Source organism: Callithrix jacchus, chromosome 13 (genome assembly GCF_049354715.1).
Source record: "Callithrix jacchus isolate 240 chromosome 13, calJac240_pri, whole genome shotgun sequence".
Lineage (NCBI taxonomy): Eukaryota > Metazoa > Chordata > Mammalia > Primates > Cebidae > Callithrix > Callithrix jacchus.
This window is the reverse complement of record NC_133514.1, coordinates 49,834,902-49,847,764: the sequence shown is the minus strand read 5'-3', so window position 1 is coordinate 49,847,764 and position 12,863 is coordinate 49,834,902. Positions and strand designations below refer to the sequence as shown.

The 12,863-nt window shown below is 43.5% G+C and overlaps 1 protein-coding gene and 1 long non-coding RNA gene across 5 annotated transcripts in view; one reads left to right on the top strand and one right to left on the bottom strand.

Annotated features, from left to right (window-relative positions):
- Positions 1-12,863, top strand: part of LOC103787548 (uncharacterized) — a 45,920-nt gene that overhangs the window by 446 nt on the left and 32,611 nt on the right. The window contains exon 2 of one of the 2 annotated variants that reach the window (XR_001906855.3): positions 33-312. The exons of the other annotated variant lie outside the window; for it this stretch is intronic. This is a non-coding gene — a long non-coding RNA (uncharacterized LOC103787548). The remainder of the gene's footprint in view (positions 1-32; positions 313-12,863) is intronic. 2 annotated transcript variants of the gene reach the window in all.
- Positions 4,403-12,863, bottom strand: part of CEP76 (centrosomal protein 76) — a 44,679-nt gene continuing 36,218 nt past the window's right edge. For all 3 annotated transcript variants that reach the window (XM_035270514.3, XM_035270516.3, XM_035270517.3), the window contains one exon: positions 4,403-4,613. In XM_035270514.3, coding sequence (XP_035126405.1) covers positions 4,597-4,613 — 17 coding nt within the window. In that variant the 3' untranslated portion in view covers positions 4,403-4,596. The remainder of the gene's footprint in view (positions 4,614-12,863) is intronic.

The window sequence follows — 12,863 nt, the reverse complement described above, 5'->3', positions numbered from 1 at the left end:
GGGGTCGCATTTATCAGGGATGCCTCCGGCAGACTCTGGCGGGATCTTGAGCGCGCCAATCCGGGTCATTGCCCTGCACAGCGGGAGAAGTCACCGCATTGAAGTTCCCTAGGCGCTGGATGAACGAAGATCTGGTTGAGAGCTTGAACACCCCTGGAGCAGATGACTAAGAAAACGCTGGCCCAGTGAAGCTTCCCTGCTGAGCCCTAAGCCCTGAAAGCCTCCCGCAGTTTACCCTGACCCCGTGCCTGCTCTGTGCGTTTTCCGATTTCTTGTTGGTTGAATACCTCCCTCTCCACTCCCAACTTCAGGGTAAGCCCCGTGAAGACTGGGATCTTTACGAGTTTTGTTCACTGACTTCTCCCAAAAGCTAAATCAAGGCCTGGAATATAAGCATCTAGTACATAATTTGCAGGTGCTCCGGTACCACACTTATCACAACATGTGGAATGAATATCACAGTGGTAAAATTGAACTGAGGGCAATTAGCCAATCCCAGCACTTTGGGAGGCTGAGGCGGGCGGATCAGGAGATCAAGACCATCCTGGCTAACCCGGTCTCTACTAAAAATACAAAAAAATTAGCCAGGCATAGTGGCAGGCGCCTGTAATTCTAGCTACTTGAGAGGCTGAGGCAGGAGAATCGCTTGAACCCAGGTAGAGGTTGTGGTGAGCCGAGATTGTGCACTCCAGCCTGGGTGACAGAGCGAGACTCCGTCTCAAAAAATAATAATAAAGTAAAAATAAATAATTCAGCCCCTCAGCCCATTAAGTATGCAATAAAACAGTTCTTAACCACTCATTGGTTAATGAATTTAATCGATAAAATTCCACTGAGGCTGATTCTGTGTGAAAGCCCTACAGAGTGTTGAAGGTATCAACCAAGTAGGCAATGTATATTAAGTTCCAGTAAACTTTTTACGGCTGTTTTCTGTAAAATGTTAGAAATCACACTCTCAACAATTGCATCTTGCAGTAGAGACTACAACACTCTATTAAAATTATAAGTTTATTAAAATAAGATACCATCTTATATACAACTAGAATGGAGAGGAGAATGAAAAGCAGCCGGACAAAAAGGAAGATAAATTGGAAGAGGGCTGGGCACGGTGGCTCACACCTGTAATCCCAGCACTTTGGGAGGCTGAGGCGGGCAGATCATGAGGTCAGGAGATCGAGACCATCCTGGCCAACATGGTGTAACCCTGTCTCTACTAAAAAAAAAAAAAAAAAAAAAAAATACAAAAATTAGCAAGGTGTAGTGGCACGCACCTGTAGTCCCAGCTACCTGGGAGGCTGAGGCACAGGAATCGCTTGAACCAGGTGGAGGTTGCAGTGAGCCGAGGTCACAACGCTGCGCTCCAGCCTGGCGACAGAGCAAGACTCCATCTCAAAAAAAAAAGAAAAGAAATTGAAAGAGGGTGGTGTGCGGTGGTTCACACCTGTTATCCCAGCACTTTGGAAGGCTGAGGTGGGCGGATCACTTGAGGTCAGGAGTTCGAGACAGCCTGGCCAACATGGCAAAACCCTGTATCTATTAAAAATACAAAGAAAATTAGCTGAGTGTGGTGACGAACACTTGTAATCCCAGATACCCGGGAGGCTGAGGCAGGAGAATCGCTTGAACCCCGGAGATGGAGGTTGCAGTGAGCCAAGATGGCACCACTGCACTCCAGCCTGGCCAAGAGAGCGAGAGTCTGTTTCAAAAAAAAAAGAAAGAAAAGAAAAGAAAGAAATTGAAAGAGGAGAAGAAAGCTCCCCAGGCAACTTATTATAATTTCATTACAAGAAATACAAAACAACCCTTTAAAGTAGCATCACTTTATTATTGGTTCATAATCTCATTTGTAAAAATGCAATATCTATGTGTGCCAAAGCCTGGAGAGGCAAACATATAATTCCTTATGTGTGACACTATATACATATAAATATACCTCTGTCCTCTTGATTAAAACAAAGGTTCTCAAATTTTGCTGTTTTAAAAGTTTATCCTGTGTGGATTTTGAAAATACAAACTGGCTTAAAATGTTTTGAACAAGCCAGGAAAAATAAAAATGAAGGTCTACTTTTATGGACAACACTACCACCTACTGGCTTAATGGGATACTGCTGTCCATTGCACGTGGACAACTACAGCCAAAAACGTTTTTATCTTTGCCTTACCCGCCAGTAAACAAGATAAATGGGTTAATAAACTGAGGAATCTATGAGCCATTTACCTGCTAACCCCAGAATAGGGCAGTAAATAAATCTTGAAGACAACACAGGGAAGGAGCAAGTGAGTGAAGTAAAGAAAAGGAAATCCAAACTTTATCTTTTAAAAGATTATTTTTAGGCCGGGCGCGGTGGCTTAAGCCTGTAATCCCAGCATTTTGGGAGGTCGAGGCGGGTGGATCACGAGGTCAAGAGATCGAGACCATCCTGGTCAATATCATGAAACCCCGTCTCTACTAAAAATGCAAAAAAGTAGCTGGGCATGGTGGCGCGTGCCTGTAATCCCAGCTACTCAGGAGGCTGAGGCGGGAGAATTGCTTGAACCCAGGAGGTGGAGGTTACGGTGAGCCGAGATCGCACCATTGCACACCAACCTGGGTAACAAGAGCGAAACTCCATCTCAAAAAAAAAAAAAAAGATTTATTTTTTTAATCATCCCTTTGATCAATGGAGAAAGATTCTCTTTCTCTTTCTTTCCTTCCTTCCTTCCTTCCTTCCTTCCTTCTTTCTTTCTTTTCTTTCTTTCCCTTTCTCTTCTTTTCTTTTCTTTCTTTTCTTTTCTTTCCTTTCCTTTCTCTCACTCTGTCACCCAGGCTAGGATGCAGTGTTGCAATCTCGGCTCACTGCAACCTCTGCCTCCCGGGTTCAAACAATCCTTTTGCCTCAGCATCCCAAGTAGCTGGGATTACAGGCACACACCACCATGCCTGGCTAATTTTTGTATTTTTAGTAAAGACGGGGTTTCACCATGTTGGCCAGGCTGGTCTCAAACTCCTGAGCTCAAGTGATGGCACCCACCTCAGCCTCCCAAAGTGCTGAGATTACAGGTGTGAGCCACTGCACCCAGCCAAAAGATGCATTCTTAAAAACAAATTTGCAACACTAGGATTTTCCTTGAGTGATGATTTTTTTTTAAATATGTACACATTTTAAGAGGAGAACACTACTGTACTGAATCACAGGAAGATTATATCAACAGAAGGGCCTTTTTTTGTGTATGCCAAGTACCAATTCATGGCTATGATATACTTAAAGTAAATATTTTGCCCTTGTGAGCACGTATGTAATTAAGTTGAAGCAAGATGATAAGTAGAATATTGTGTCATATTCCTTCTCTACATGAAATAAAGGAAAATCTTTAAAATCCCAACTGTCTTCTAAGTATAGCTATACAGCAGGAACACTTGACACTTTTTTGGTATAAAGACTATAACTTACTAACTTCTAAATGATTTTCAGTACTCCTTAAAATTTTGATAAGCTGGCCAGGCACAGTGGCTCATGCCTGTAATCTCAGCCCTTTGGGAGGCTGAGGTGGTTAGATTACCTGAGGTCAGGAGTTTGAGACCAGCCTGGCCAACATGGCAAACATCTCTACTAAAAATACAAAAGTAGCTGAATGTGGTGGCAGGTGCCTCTAATCCCAGCTACTTGGGAGGCTGAGGCAGGAGAATCGCTTGAACCCAGGAGGCAGAGGTTGCAGTGAGCAGAGATCCCACCGTTGCACTCCAGCCTCTGCGAAAAGAGCGAAACTTTGTCTCAAAATGAAAATAAAAAATGGATAAGCCTTACCGTCATCCATCATCACAACACTCTGAAAGAGACTGCTGACCACTCAAAGGCTACCAGTGATTGATATCTTCTCCGTGGAGTTCAAGCAACCATGTGGAATAACAGCACCTTCCCATTTTCTCATTTTCAATTCAAATTCAAAGATTCGGGGCTGGGTGCAGTGGCTCATGCCTGTAATCCCAGCACTTTGGGAAGCTGAGGCAGGCAGATCACTTGAGGCCAGGAATTTGAGACAGGCCTGGCCAATACAGTGAAATCCCATCTCTACTAAAAATACACAGAAAATTAGCTGGGCATGGTGATGCATGCTTGTAATCCCAGCTACCCGGGAGGCTGAGGCAGGAGAATCACTTGAACCTGAGAAGCAGAGATTGCAGTGAGCCAAGATTACACCACTGCACTTCATCGCAGGCAACAGAGCGAGACTTCCTATCTAAAGAAAAAAAAATGAAAATTCAAAGATTCAAATGCCTGTATGTTCAGGATATTTTGTTCCTAATTTTAGTCATTGATCGTATTTTTGCTCTGTGACTTCACATTTAAAATGTCTGAACAACTCAAATCAACATTTAAAAGTCTTTTTTAGAAGGCTGCGAAGTCCAACGTATTACTCTGAATATTATTTTTTTGTTGATTTTGTTTATTAAAAATGGAATCCTTGACTTTTTAAATATTTACTCATTATTCTTGTAGAATAAATGTACTTCATGCTTCGTACTCTGGAGGTACTGGCTACGCTGCTCCGAGTCTTTCAGGGAGCACCATCACCATGCAGCCCAAGCTTTTTCCAGATACTTCTGGACAAGTGCTCCTAAGGGGCACATTCACCTAGAAAAGTGCACCAGAAAGGAAAAAAAAAGCATATTTTTCAATGTTGTAATGTAAATTTTCATTGCCCGCAATTGTAATACCTTATACTTCTATAGTGATATTTTATACTTTTCAAAATGTGCTTTTCAAGGCCAGGCGTGGTGGCCCAAACCTGTAATCCCAGCACTTTGGGAGGCTGAGGCGGGCAGATCACCTGAAGTCAGGAGTTCAAGACCAGCCTGACCAACATGGAGAAACACTCATCTCTACTAAAAATACAAAAAATTAGCTGGACATGGTGGCACATGCCTGTAATCCCAGCTACTGGGCAGGCTGTGGCAGTAGAATCACTTGAACCTGGGAGGCGGAGATTGTGGTGAGCCGAGATTGAGCCATTGCACTCCACCCTGGGCAACAAGAGCAAAACTCCATCTCAAAAAAAAAGTGCTCTTTAGTTATACAACTTGAAGGGTCAGATATTATTTTTCCTACCTTACAGAGGAGAAAATACAGTCATAGGACAAAATCCAGAAGCAGTAAATGAAACAGGTGGGACTGAAATCCAGGCCTCCTGACCAGCTCAGCTCTTCCTCCTACATTACAGCATCCCTCTACACTCACACAGAGCAAGAATAAAGTCCTGAGGCCAGCCTTGGGGGCTCACACCTGTAATCCCAGCACTTTGGGAGGCTGAGACAGTAGCATCAGTTGAACTTACAAGTTTGAGACCAGCCTGGGCAACGTGATGAAAATCCATCCCTATAAAAAGCTAGCCAGGCGTGGTGGTGCACACCTCTAATCCCACCTGCTCAGGACACTGAGGCACAAGAATTGCTTGAACCCGGGAGGCAGAGGCTGCAGTGAGCCATGATCATGCCATTGCACTCCAGCATGGGCAACAGAGTGAGACCTTGTCTCAAAAAAAAAAAAAAATATTTTTTTTTTGAGGAAAAGTAGAGGATTGAGGTAAAATGTATGAGTAGTAGTGCATCAGTGGGTTCATCAGAGACGCTGAAAAATACTAGGCTAAGCAATAATCATGCTTCACCTTCTTAATGTTCTACTTTTAAGACAATTATTTATAAACCAATTAGATAGAGGATGTTCTGATTCTGAATATAAGTGTAGTTATTACCTTCAACTAGTTAAGATTTGATTTGGAAAAGATCTCATAAATATGAATTTTAGGCCAAGCCACTATTTTATGCTTATGGAAATTGGAGCCTGCAAAAGTTAAGTGACTTACCCCAAATTACTGCTAGTTGGCCTGAGAAAATTCAAATACATTTCCTATAACACAAACTTTCCAAATCCTCTTTTATAGCCATATTACATAATTCTGGTCAGATTTCAAACATTAGGACAAGCAGTAGCTTGCTCCTTAATTCCAGTGGGAAATAAAAAACAAAATAAGGCACAGAAATATATTTTCTTTGAGACAGGGTCTTGAGGCCAAGGCTTAAGTACAGTGGCATGATCTTGGCTCACTGCAACCTCCACTTCCCAGGTTCAAGCAATCCTCCCACCTCAGCCTTTGAGTAGCTGGGACTATAGGCACACACCATCTACCTAACTTTTGTTTTTTTTGTATTTTTTGTGTGGTGACACCTGCCTAACTTTTGTATTTTTTTGTAGAGACGTTGTTTCACCATGTTGCCCAGGCTGGTCTGGAACTCCTGAGCTCAAGTGATCTACCCACCTCTTCCTCCCAAAGTGCTGGGATTATATGTGAGAGCCACCACAACTGGCCACAAAAATATCTTTATTTTGTAGCAAGTTTGATGTTTGACAATAATTGCTTAAAAATGGAGACTTCTCGATAAAATTTTAACACACCGGAGTTTTGTGTAAAGAAAAGTGTTCAGACTGAATTATACTTTGCTGATGAAACAAGGCAAAAATTGTTTTTTCAAGCCTCTATTATTTAATTTTTCCTGATTTTGTGTGTGTGTGTGTGTGTGTGTGTGTGTGTGTGTGTGTGTAGAGACAGAGTCTCATTCTGTTGCCCAGGCTGGATGGAGTGCACCAGTGCGATCATAGCTCACTGCAATTTTAATTCCTTTGCTCAAAAGAATCCTCTCACTTCAGCCTCCTGAGTAGGCTGGGAATACAGGGATGCATCACCACACCCTGCTAATTTTTAAAACCTTTGTAGGTGGGGCGCAGTGGTTCACGCCTGTAATCCTAGCACTTTGGGAGGCCAAGGCAGGCGGATCATATGGTCAGGAGATCAAGACCATCTTGGCTAACACAGTGAAACCCCATCTACTAAAAATACAAAAATTAGCTGGGTATGGTGGTGCACACCTGTAGTCCCTCTACTTGGGAGGCTGAGGCAGGAGAATCCCTTGAACCCAGGAGGTGGAGTTTGCAGTGAGCCAAGATCCCGCCATTGTACTCCAGCCTAGGTGACAGAGCAAGACTTCATCTCAAAAAAAAAAACAAATTTGTAGAGAAGGGGTCTCAGTCTATTGGCCAAGCTTGTCTCAAATTCCTGGGCTCAAGGGATCCTCCTGCCTTGGCCTCCCAAAGTGTTGGGATTATAGGTTTGAACCACTGTGCCTGGCTAATTTGTCCGTTTTTTTTTTTTTTTTTTTTGAGATGAGGTCTCACTCTGTTGCCCAGGCTGAAGTGCAGTAGTGCAGTCTCAGCTCATTGCAACCACCGCCTCCCAGCAAGAGGTTCAAGCAATTATCCTGCCTCAGCCTCCCGAGTAGCTGGGATTACAGGCACTGGCCATCACTCCCGGCTAATTTTTGTATTTTTAGTAAAGACTGGTTTCACCATTTTGGCCAGGCTGGTCTCAAACTCCTGACCTCAAGTGATCCACCCACCTCGGCCTCCCACAGTGCTGGGATTACAGGCCTGAGCCACCACATCCGGCCTGTCCTAATCTTTATCTAGGAAAGATGGCCCTGTCTTGTTGCTCAAAAAAGGTGTTTTTCCCTAATGTACAGGTAGAGGTCTAGAGCTGCTCTTGGCTCTTGTATTCTACTTTGACCCTGTGAGAACCTCATTTCTCTTCCAAGGTTAGCATGTAACCAACTTACATATGGCTTCCCTTTAATTCAACTAGCTATTTAATGAATTCAGCACATTCCAAATGTGCTAACATGCTATACTTTAAGCTTTACCTTAGTAATTTTTGTTGAAGCATATAGGTAAAAGTATAGGTGTGGTGGCACGTGCCTGTGGTTCCAACTAGTTGGGAGGCTGAGGTGGGAGGAGGAGGTTTCAGTGAGCTGAGATCATGCTTTATTCGTTAGTTGTGCTTTTCCCTTAGGATTTCCCCCAAACTATTCTGTTAACTGGAAGTCTTGTCCTCCTGATCTTTTGTATAAACAGCCACTGATGGAGCACCATGTCCTTCCCTTATTCCCATACATGTTCATCATGCATCTCAGGAGCTAGAAATGTAACCCTCGCTCCTACTCTCAACCTAGCAGTCATAATCCTTCTTAAGAGATGTTGGAAGAAAAATTATTGACATTGAAATTCATAAAACATGACATCCCAGAGCTTAACCTCAAGTTATAAGAAAGTAAGTTTGGTTTTTTTTTTTTGAGATGGAGTCTCACTCTGTCGCCCAGGCTGAAGGGCAGTGGTACGATCTCGGCTCACCGCAACCTCTGCCTCCCGGGTTCTTGCAATTCTTCTGTGTCAGCCTCCCGAGTAGCTGGAACTACAGGTACACGCTGCCACACCTGGCTAATTTTTTGTATTTTAGTAGAGACGGGGTTTCACCAAGTTGCCCAGGCTGGTCTCAAACTCCTGAGCTCAGGCAATCTGCCTGCCTTGGCCTTCCAAAGTGCTGGGATTACAGGCGTGAGCCACTGTACCTGGCCAAGAGTGAATCTTTTAAACAAACTTGAGACTTTTTTTTTTGAGATGGAGTTTTGCTCTTGTTGGGCACACTGGAGTTCAATGGCGCAATCTTGGCTCCTTAACCTCCACCCCCTACAATGCCCCCCTACCACCACCACCGTTTCAAGGGATTCTCCTGCCTCAGCCTCCCAAGTAGCTGGGATTATAGGCATGTGTCACCATGCCTGGCTAATTTTGTATTTTTAGTAGAGACAGTGTTTCTCCATGGTCAGGCTGGTCTTGAACTCTCAACCTCAGGTGATCCGCCTCAGCCTCCCAAAGTGCTGGGATTACAGGCATGAGCCAACATGCTTCAGCCAACACTATTATTTTAATGGTATCAAAATTATTCCTATGTAGCTGGGCACAGTGGCTCATACTTGTAATCCCAGCATTTTTGGGAGACTGAGACAGGAGGAATGCTTGAGGCCAGAAGTTAAAGACCAGCCTAAGAAACGTAGTGAGAACTCATCTCTACAAAAAAAAAAAGAAGTTTAAAATTAGCCAGTCATGGTGGTATATACCTATAGTCCTAGCTACTTAGGAGGCTGAAGCAAGAGGATCACTGAGCCCAAGAGTTCTAGGTTAAAGTGAACTGTAATCATGCCGTTGCACTCCAGCCTGGGTGACAGAGTGAGACACCAACTCAAAAAATTCAAAAATTATTATCTTGCAAAATTTGCTACGTAATGATAATTCTTCAGCTGTGATATTGTCATAATGCCATGGACGTTTTCAGGGTTAACAAAATTGTATGGTATTCATTTTTTTGTTGTTTTTTTTTTTTTGAGTCAAGGTCTCCCTCTGTTGCCCAGGCTGGAGTGCAGTGGTGCAGTCATGGCCCAGGGAAGCCTCGCGACATCCCGCCTCAATTAATCCTCCCACATCAGCCTCCTAAATAGCTGGGACTACAGGTGCACACACCACACCTGGTTATTTTTTTTTTCTATTTTTGGTAGAGATAGGGTTCTGCCACATTGTCCAAACTGGTCTCAAACTCCTGGGCTCAATTGATCCACCTGCCTTCACCTCCCAAAGTACTGGAGTTACAGGCGTGAGCCACTACACTGGGCCTAAAAAAAAAAAAAAAAAAAAAACAACTTTTGAATAGATTTATTCTACCACATTTAAAACAACCTCTACTTATCATATACAATCTTAAAAATTCCATATATGATTGAAATTAAGCTAATATAAATCTCAATCTGATTCTGACAAATGAAGACATATATGGAAAACAACAAACACCAAACAAAAATAATATGTATATGGAAACCCTAGAGTAAACACTAAGACCCTCAAAAATTAGTGATTTTTTTAAAAAAAGAAAAAAGTGACAAAAATCATTAAAGAAATTAAAATGTAAAATTGTAAAATATTCTTTTGGGTTGGGAATGGTGGCTCACACCAGTAGGCGTCCCAGCACTTTGGGAGGCTGAGTCAGGAGGATTGCTTGAGGCTATGAGTTTAAGACCTGTATTTGAGTGAGACCCTGTCTCTACTAAAAATTTTAAAAGTTAGCTGGGTTGGTGGTACATGTCTGTAGTCCCACCAACTCTGGATGCTGAGGCCGGAGGATATGATGAGCCCAGGGGATCTGTTGAGCCTATGAGTTTAAGGCTGCAGTGAGCTATGATCACACCACTGCACTCTAGCCCTGACTACAGATTGAGACACTGTCTCTTGAAATTAAAAATATTCACTTAACACAGAAGAAAGCAGTAGAACTGCAGGTGCTTTCTGATCTTTTTTAAAAAAAAAAAAAAAAACAGAACAAGAAAGCACTAAGGGAGAAATAAAGGGGAAAAAAATGCATGAGATAAAAGAAAACTAAAATGGCAAACACAAATCCAGCCATATTAATAATAACATTAAACGTGAATGGGGTGGCCAGACATGGTGGCTCATGCCTGTAATCCCAGCACTTCGGGAGGCCGAGGCGGGAAGATCACGAGGTCAGGAGATTGAGACTATCCTGGCCAACATGGTGAAACTTCATCTCTACTAAAAATACAAAAGTTAGCTGGGTGTGGTGGCGCATGCCTGTAATCCCAGCTACTTGGGAGGCGGAGGCAAAAGAATCGCTTGAACCCAGGAGGCGGAGGTTGCAGTGAGCCGAGATTGCGCCCCTGCATTCCAGCCTGGCAACAGAGACTCCATCTCAATCAATCAATCAATCAATGTGGATGGGGCTGGACCAGGGGCATATGTCCGTAATCCCAGCACTTTGGGAGGCCAAGGCAGGTGGATCAGGAGTTCGAGACCAGCCTGGCCAACATAGTGAGACCCTGTCCCTATGTGGTGGTGCAGGCCTGTAATTCCAGCTACTCGGGAGGCTGAGGCAGGAGAACCACTTGAACCTGGGAGGCAGAGGTTGCAGTGATCTGAGATCTCACCACAGCACTCCAGACTGGGAGACAGAGAGAGACTCTGACCCTCCCTGCCCCCTTAAAAAAAAAGTGTATGGAGTCTGGGTGCAGTTGCAGATGCCAATAATCCCAGCACTTTGGGAAGCCAAGGCAGGCGGATCACTTGAGGTCAAGAGTTGGAGACCAGCCTGCCAACAAGGCAAAACCCATCTCTACCCAAAAATACAAAAATTAGCCAGTCGTAGTAGTGCACACCTGTAGTCCCAGCTATGGAGACTAAGGCAGGAGAATCACTTGAACCCAGGAGGTAGAGGTTTTAGGGAGACAAGATTGCACCACTGCACTCCAGCCCGGTGACAAGAGTAAGTCTCCATCACACACACACACACACACACACACACACACACACACGTGAATGGACTTAATTCAATCAAAAAGTTAAAACTGTCAGACTGGATTAAAAAAGAAGATTCAACTTGTCTACGGAGCAAGATAACACTTTATTCTTTTTTTTTTTTTTTTTTGAGGCAGAATCTCTGTTTTTTTGAGACAGTCTCACTCTGTTGCCCAGGCTTGAGTGCAGTGGAGAGCAATCTGAGCTCAGTGCAACCTCCACCTCCTGGGTTCAAGCAATTATCCTGCCTCAGCCTCCAGAATAGCTGGGATTACAGGCACACACTATCATACCCAGCTAATTTTTGTATTTTTAGTAGAGATGGGGTTTCGCCATGTTCACCAGGCTGGTCTGAAACTCCTGAACTCAGGTGATTTGCCTGCCTGGGCCTCCCACAGTGCTGGGATTATAGGCGTGAATCACTGCACCTGGCCTAAGATACACTTTAGATTAAAATATACAGATGAATTAAAAACAATGGAGGGCCGGGCGCGGTAGCTCACTCCTGTAATCCCAGCACTTTGGGAGGCCAAGACGGGTGGATCATGAGGTCAGGAGATCGAGACCATCCTGGCCAACATGGTGAAACCCTGTCTCTACTAAAAATGCAAAAATTAGCCAGGCGTGGTGGCATATGCCTGTAGTCCCAGCTACTTGAAAGGCTGAGGCAGGAGAATTGCTTGAACCCAGAAGGTGGAAGTTGCAGTGAGCTGAGATTGTGCCACTGCACTCCAGCCTGGGTGACAGAGTGAGACTTTATTTCAAAAAGAAAAAAAAAATGATGGAAAAAGATAAATAGCAATCACAAGAAAGCTATAGTGGTTATAGTAATATCAAACAAAATATATTTTAATACAAAAAAGTTACATAGATATAAGAACATTTTATAATGTTATGAGGTCATCGAGACAGATGGAGACATGCATAACATCACACCAAATAATGATAAACATGCATGATGGAGCACCAAAATATGATGCAAAAACTGACATAAATGAAGGGAGAAATAGACAATTCAACAATAATAGTTACAGACTTCAGTACTCTACTTTCAATAATAGAACAACTAGGATGAAACAATGGACAGATCAGTAAGGAAATACTTGAATGGCACTCACCAACCAGACCTAACAGACATCTACAGAATACTCCATGGAACCATAATAGAATATATGTTCTTCTCAAGTGTGCATGGAAACATCCTCCAGAATAAATTGTATGCGAGGCCATAAAACAAACCTCAATATATTTAAAAGAGCAGAAATAATACAAAGTATGTTTCCCAACCACTGTAGAATGAATTACAAATCAATAGCAGGGAAAATAAAAACTGACAAATATGTGAACATTAAACAACACACTCCTGGCCAGACACGGTGGCTCACACCTGTAATCCCAGCACTTTGGGAGGCTGAGGTGGGCAGATCATGAGGTCAGGAGTTCGAGACCAATCTGGCCAAGATGGTAGAACCCCATCTCTACTAAAAATACAAAAATTAGCTGGGCACGGTGAAAGGCACCTGTAATCCCGGCTACTCAGGAGAGTGAGGGAGGAGAATCACTTGAACCTGGGTGGCAGAGTTGCAGTGAGCAGAGATCGTGCCACCAAACTCCAGCCTGGGCACCAGGGTGAGACTCCGT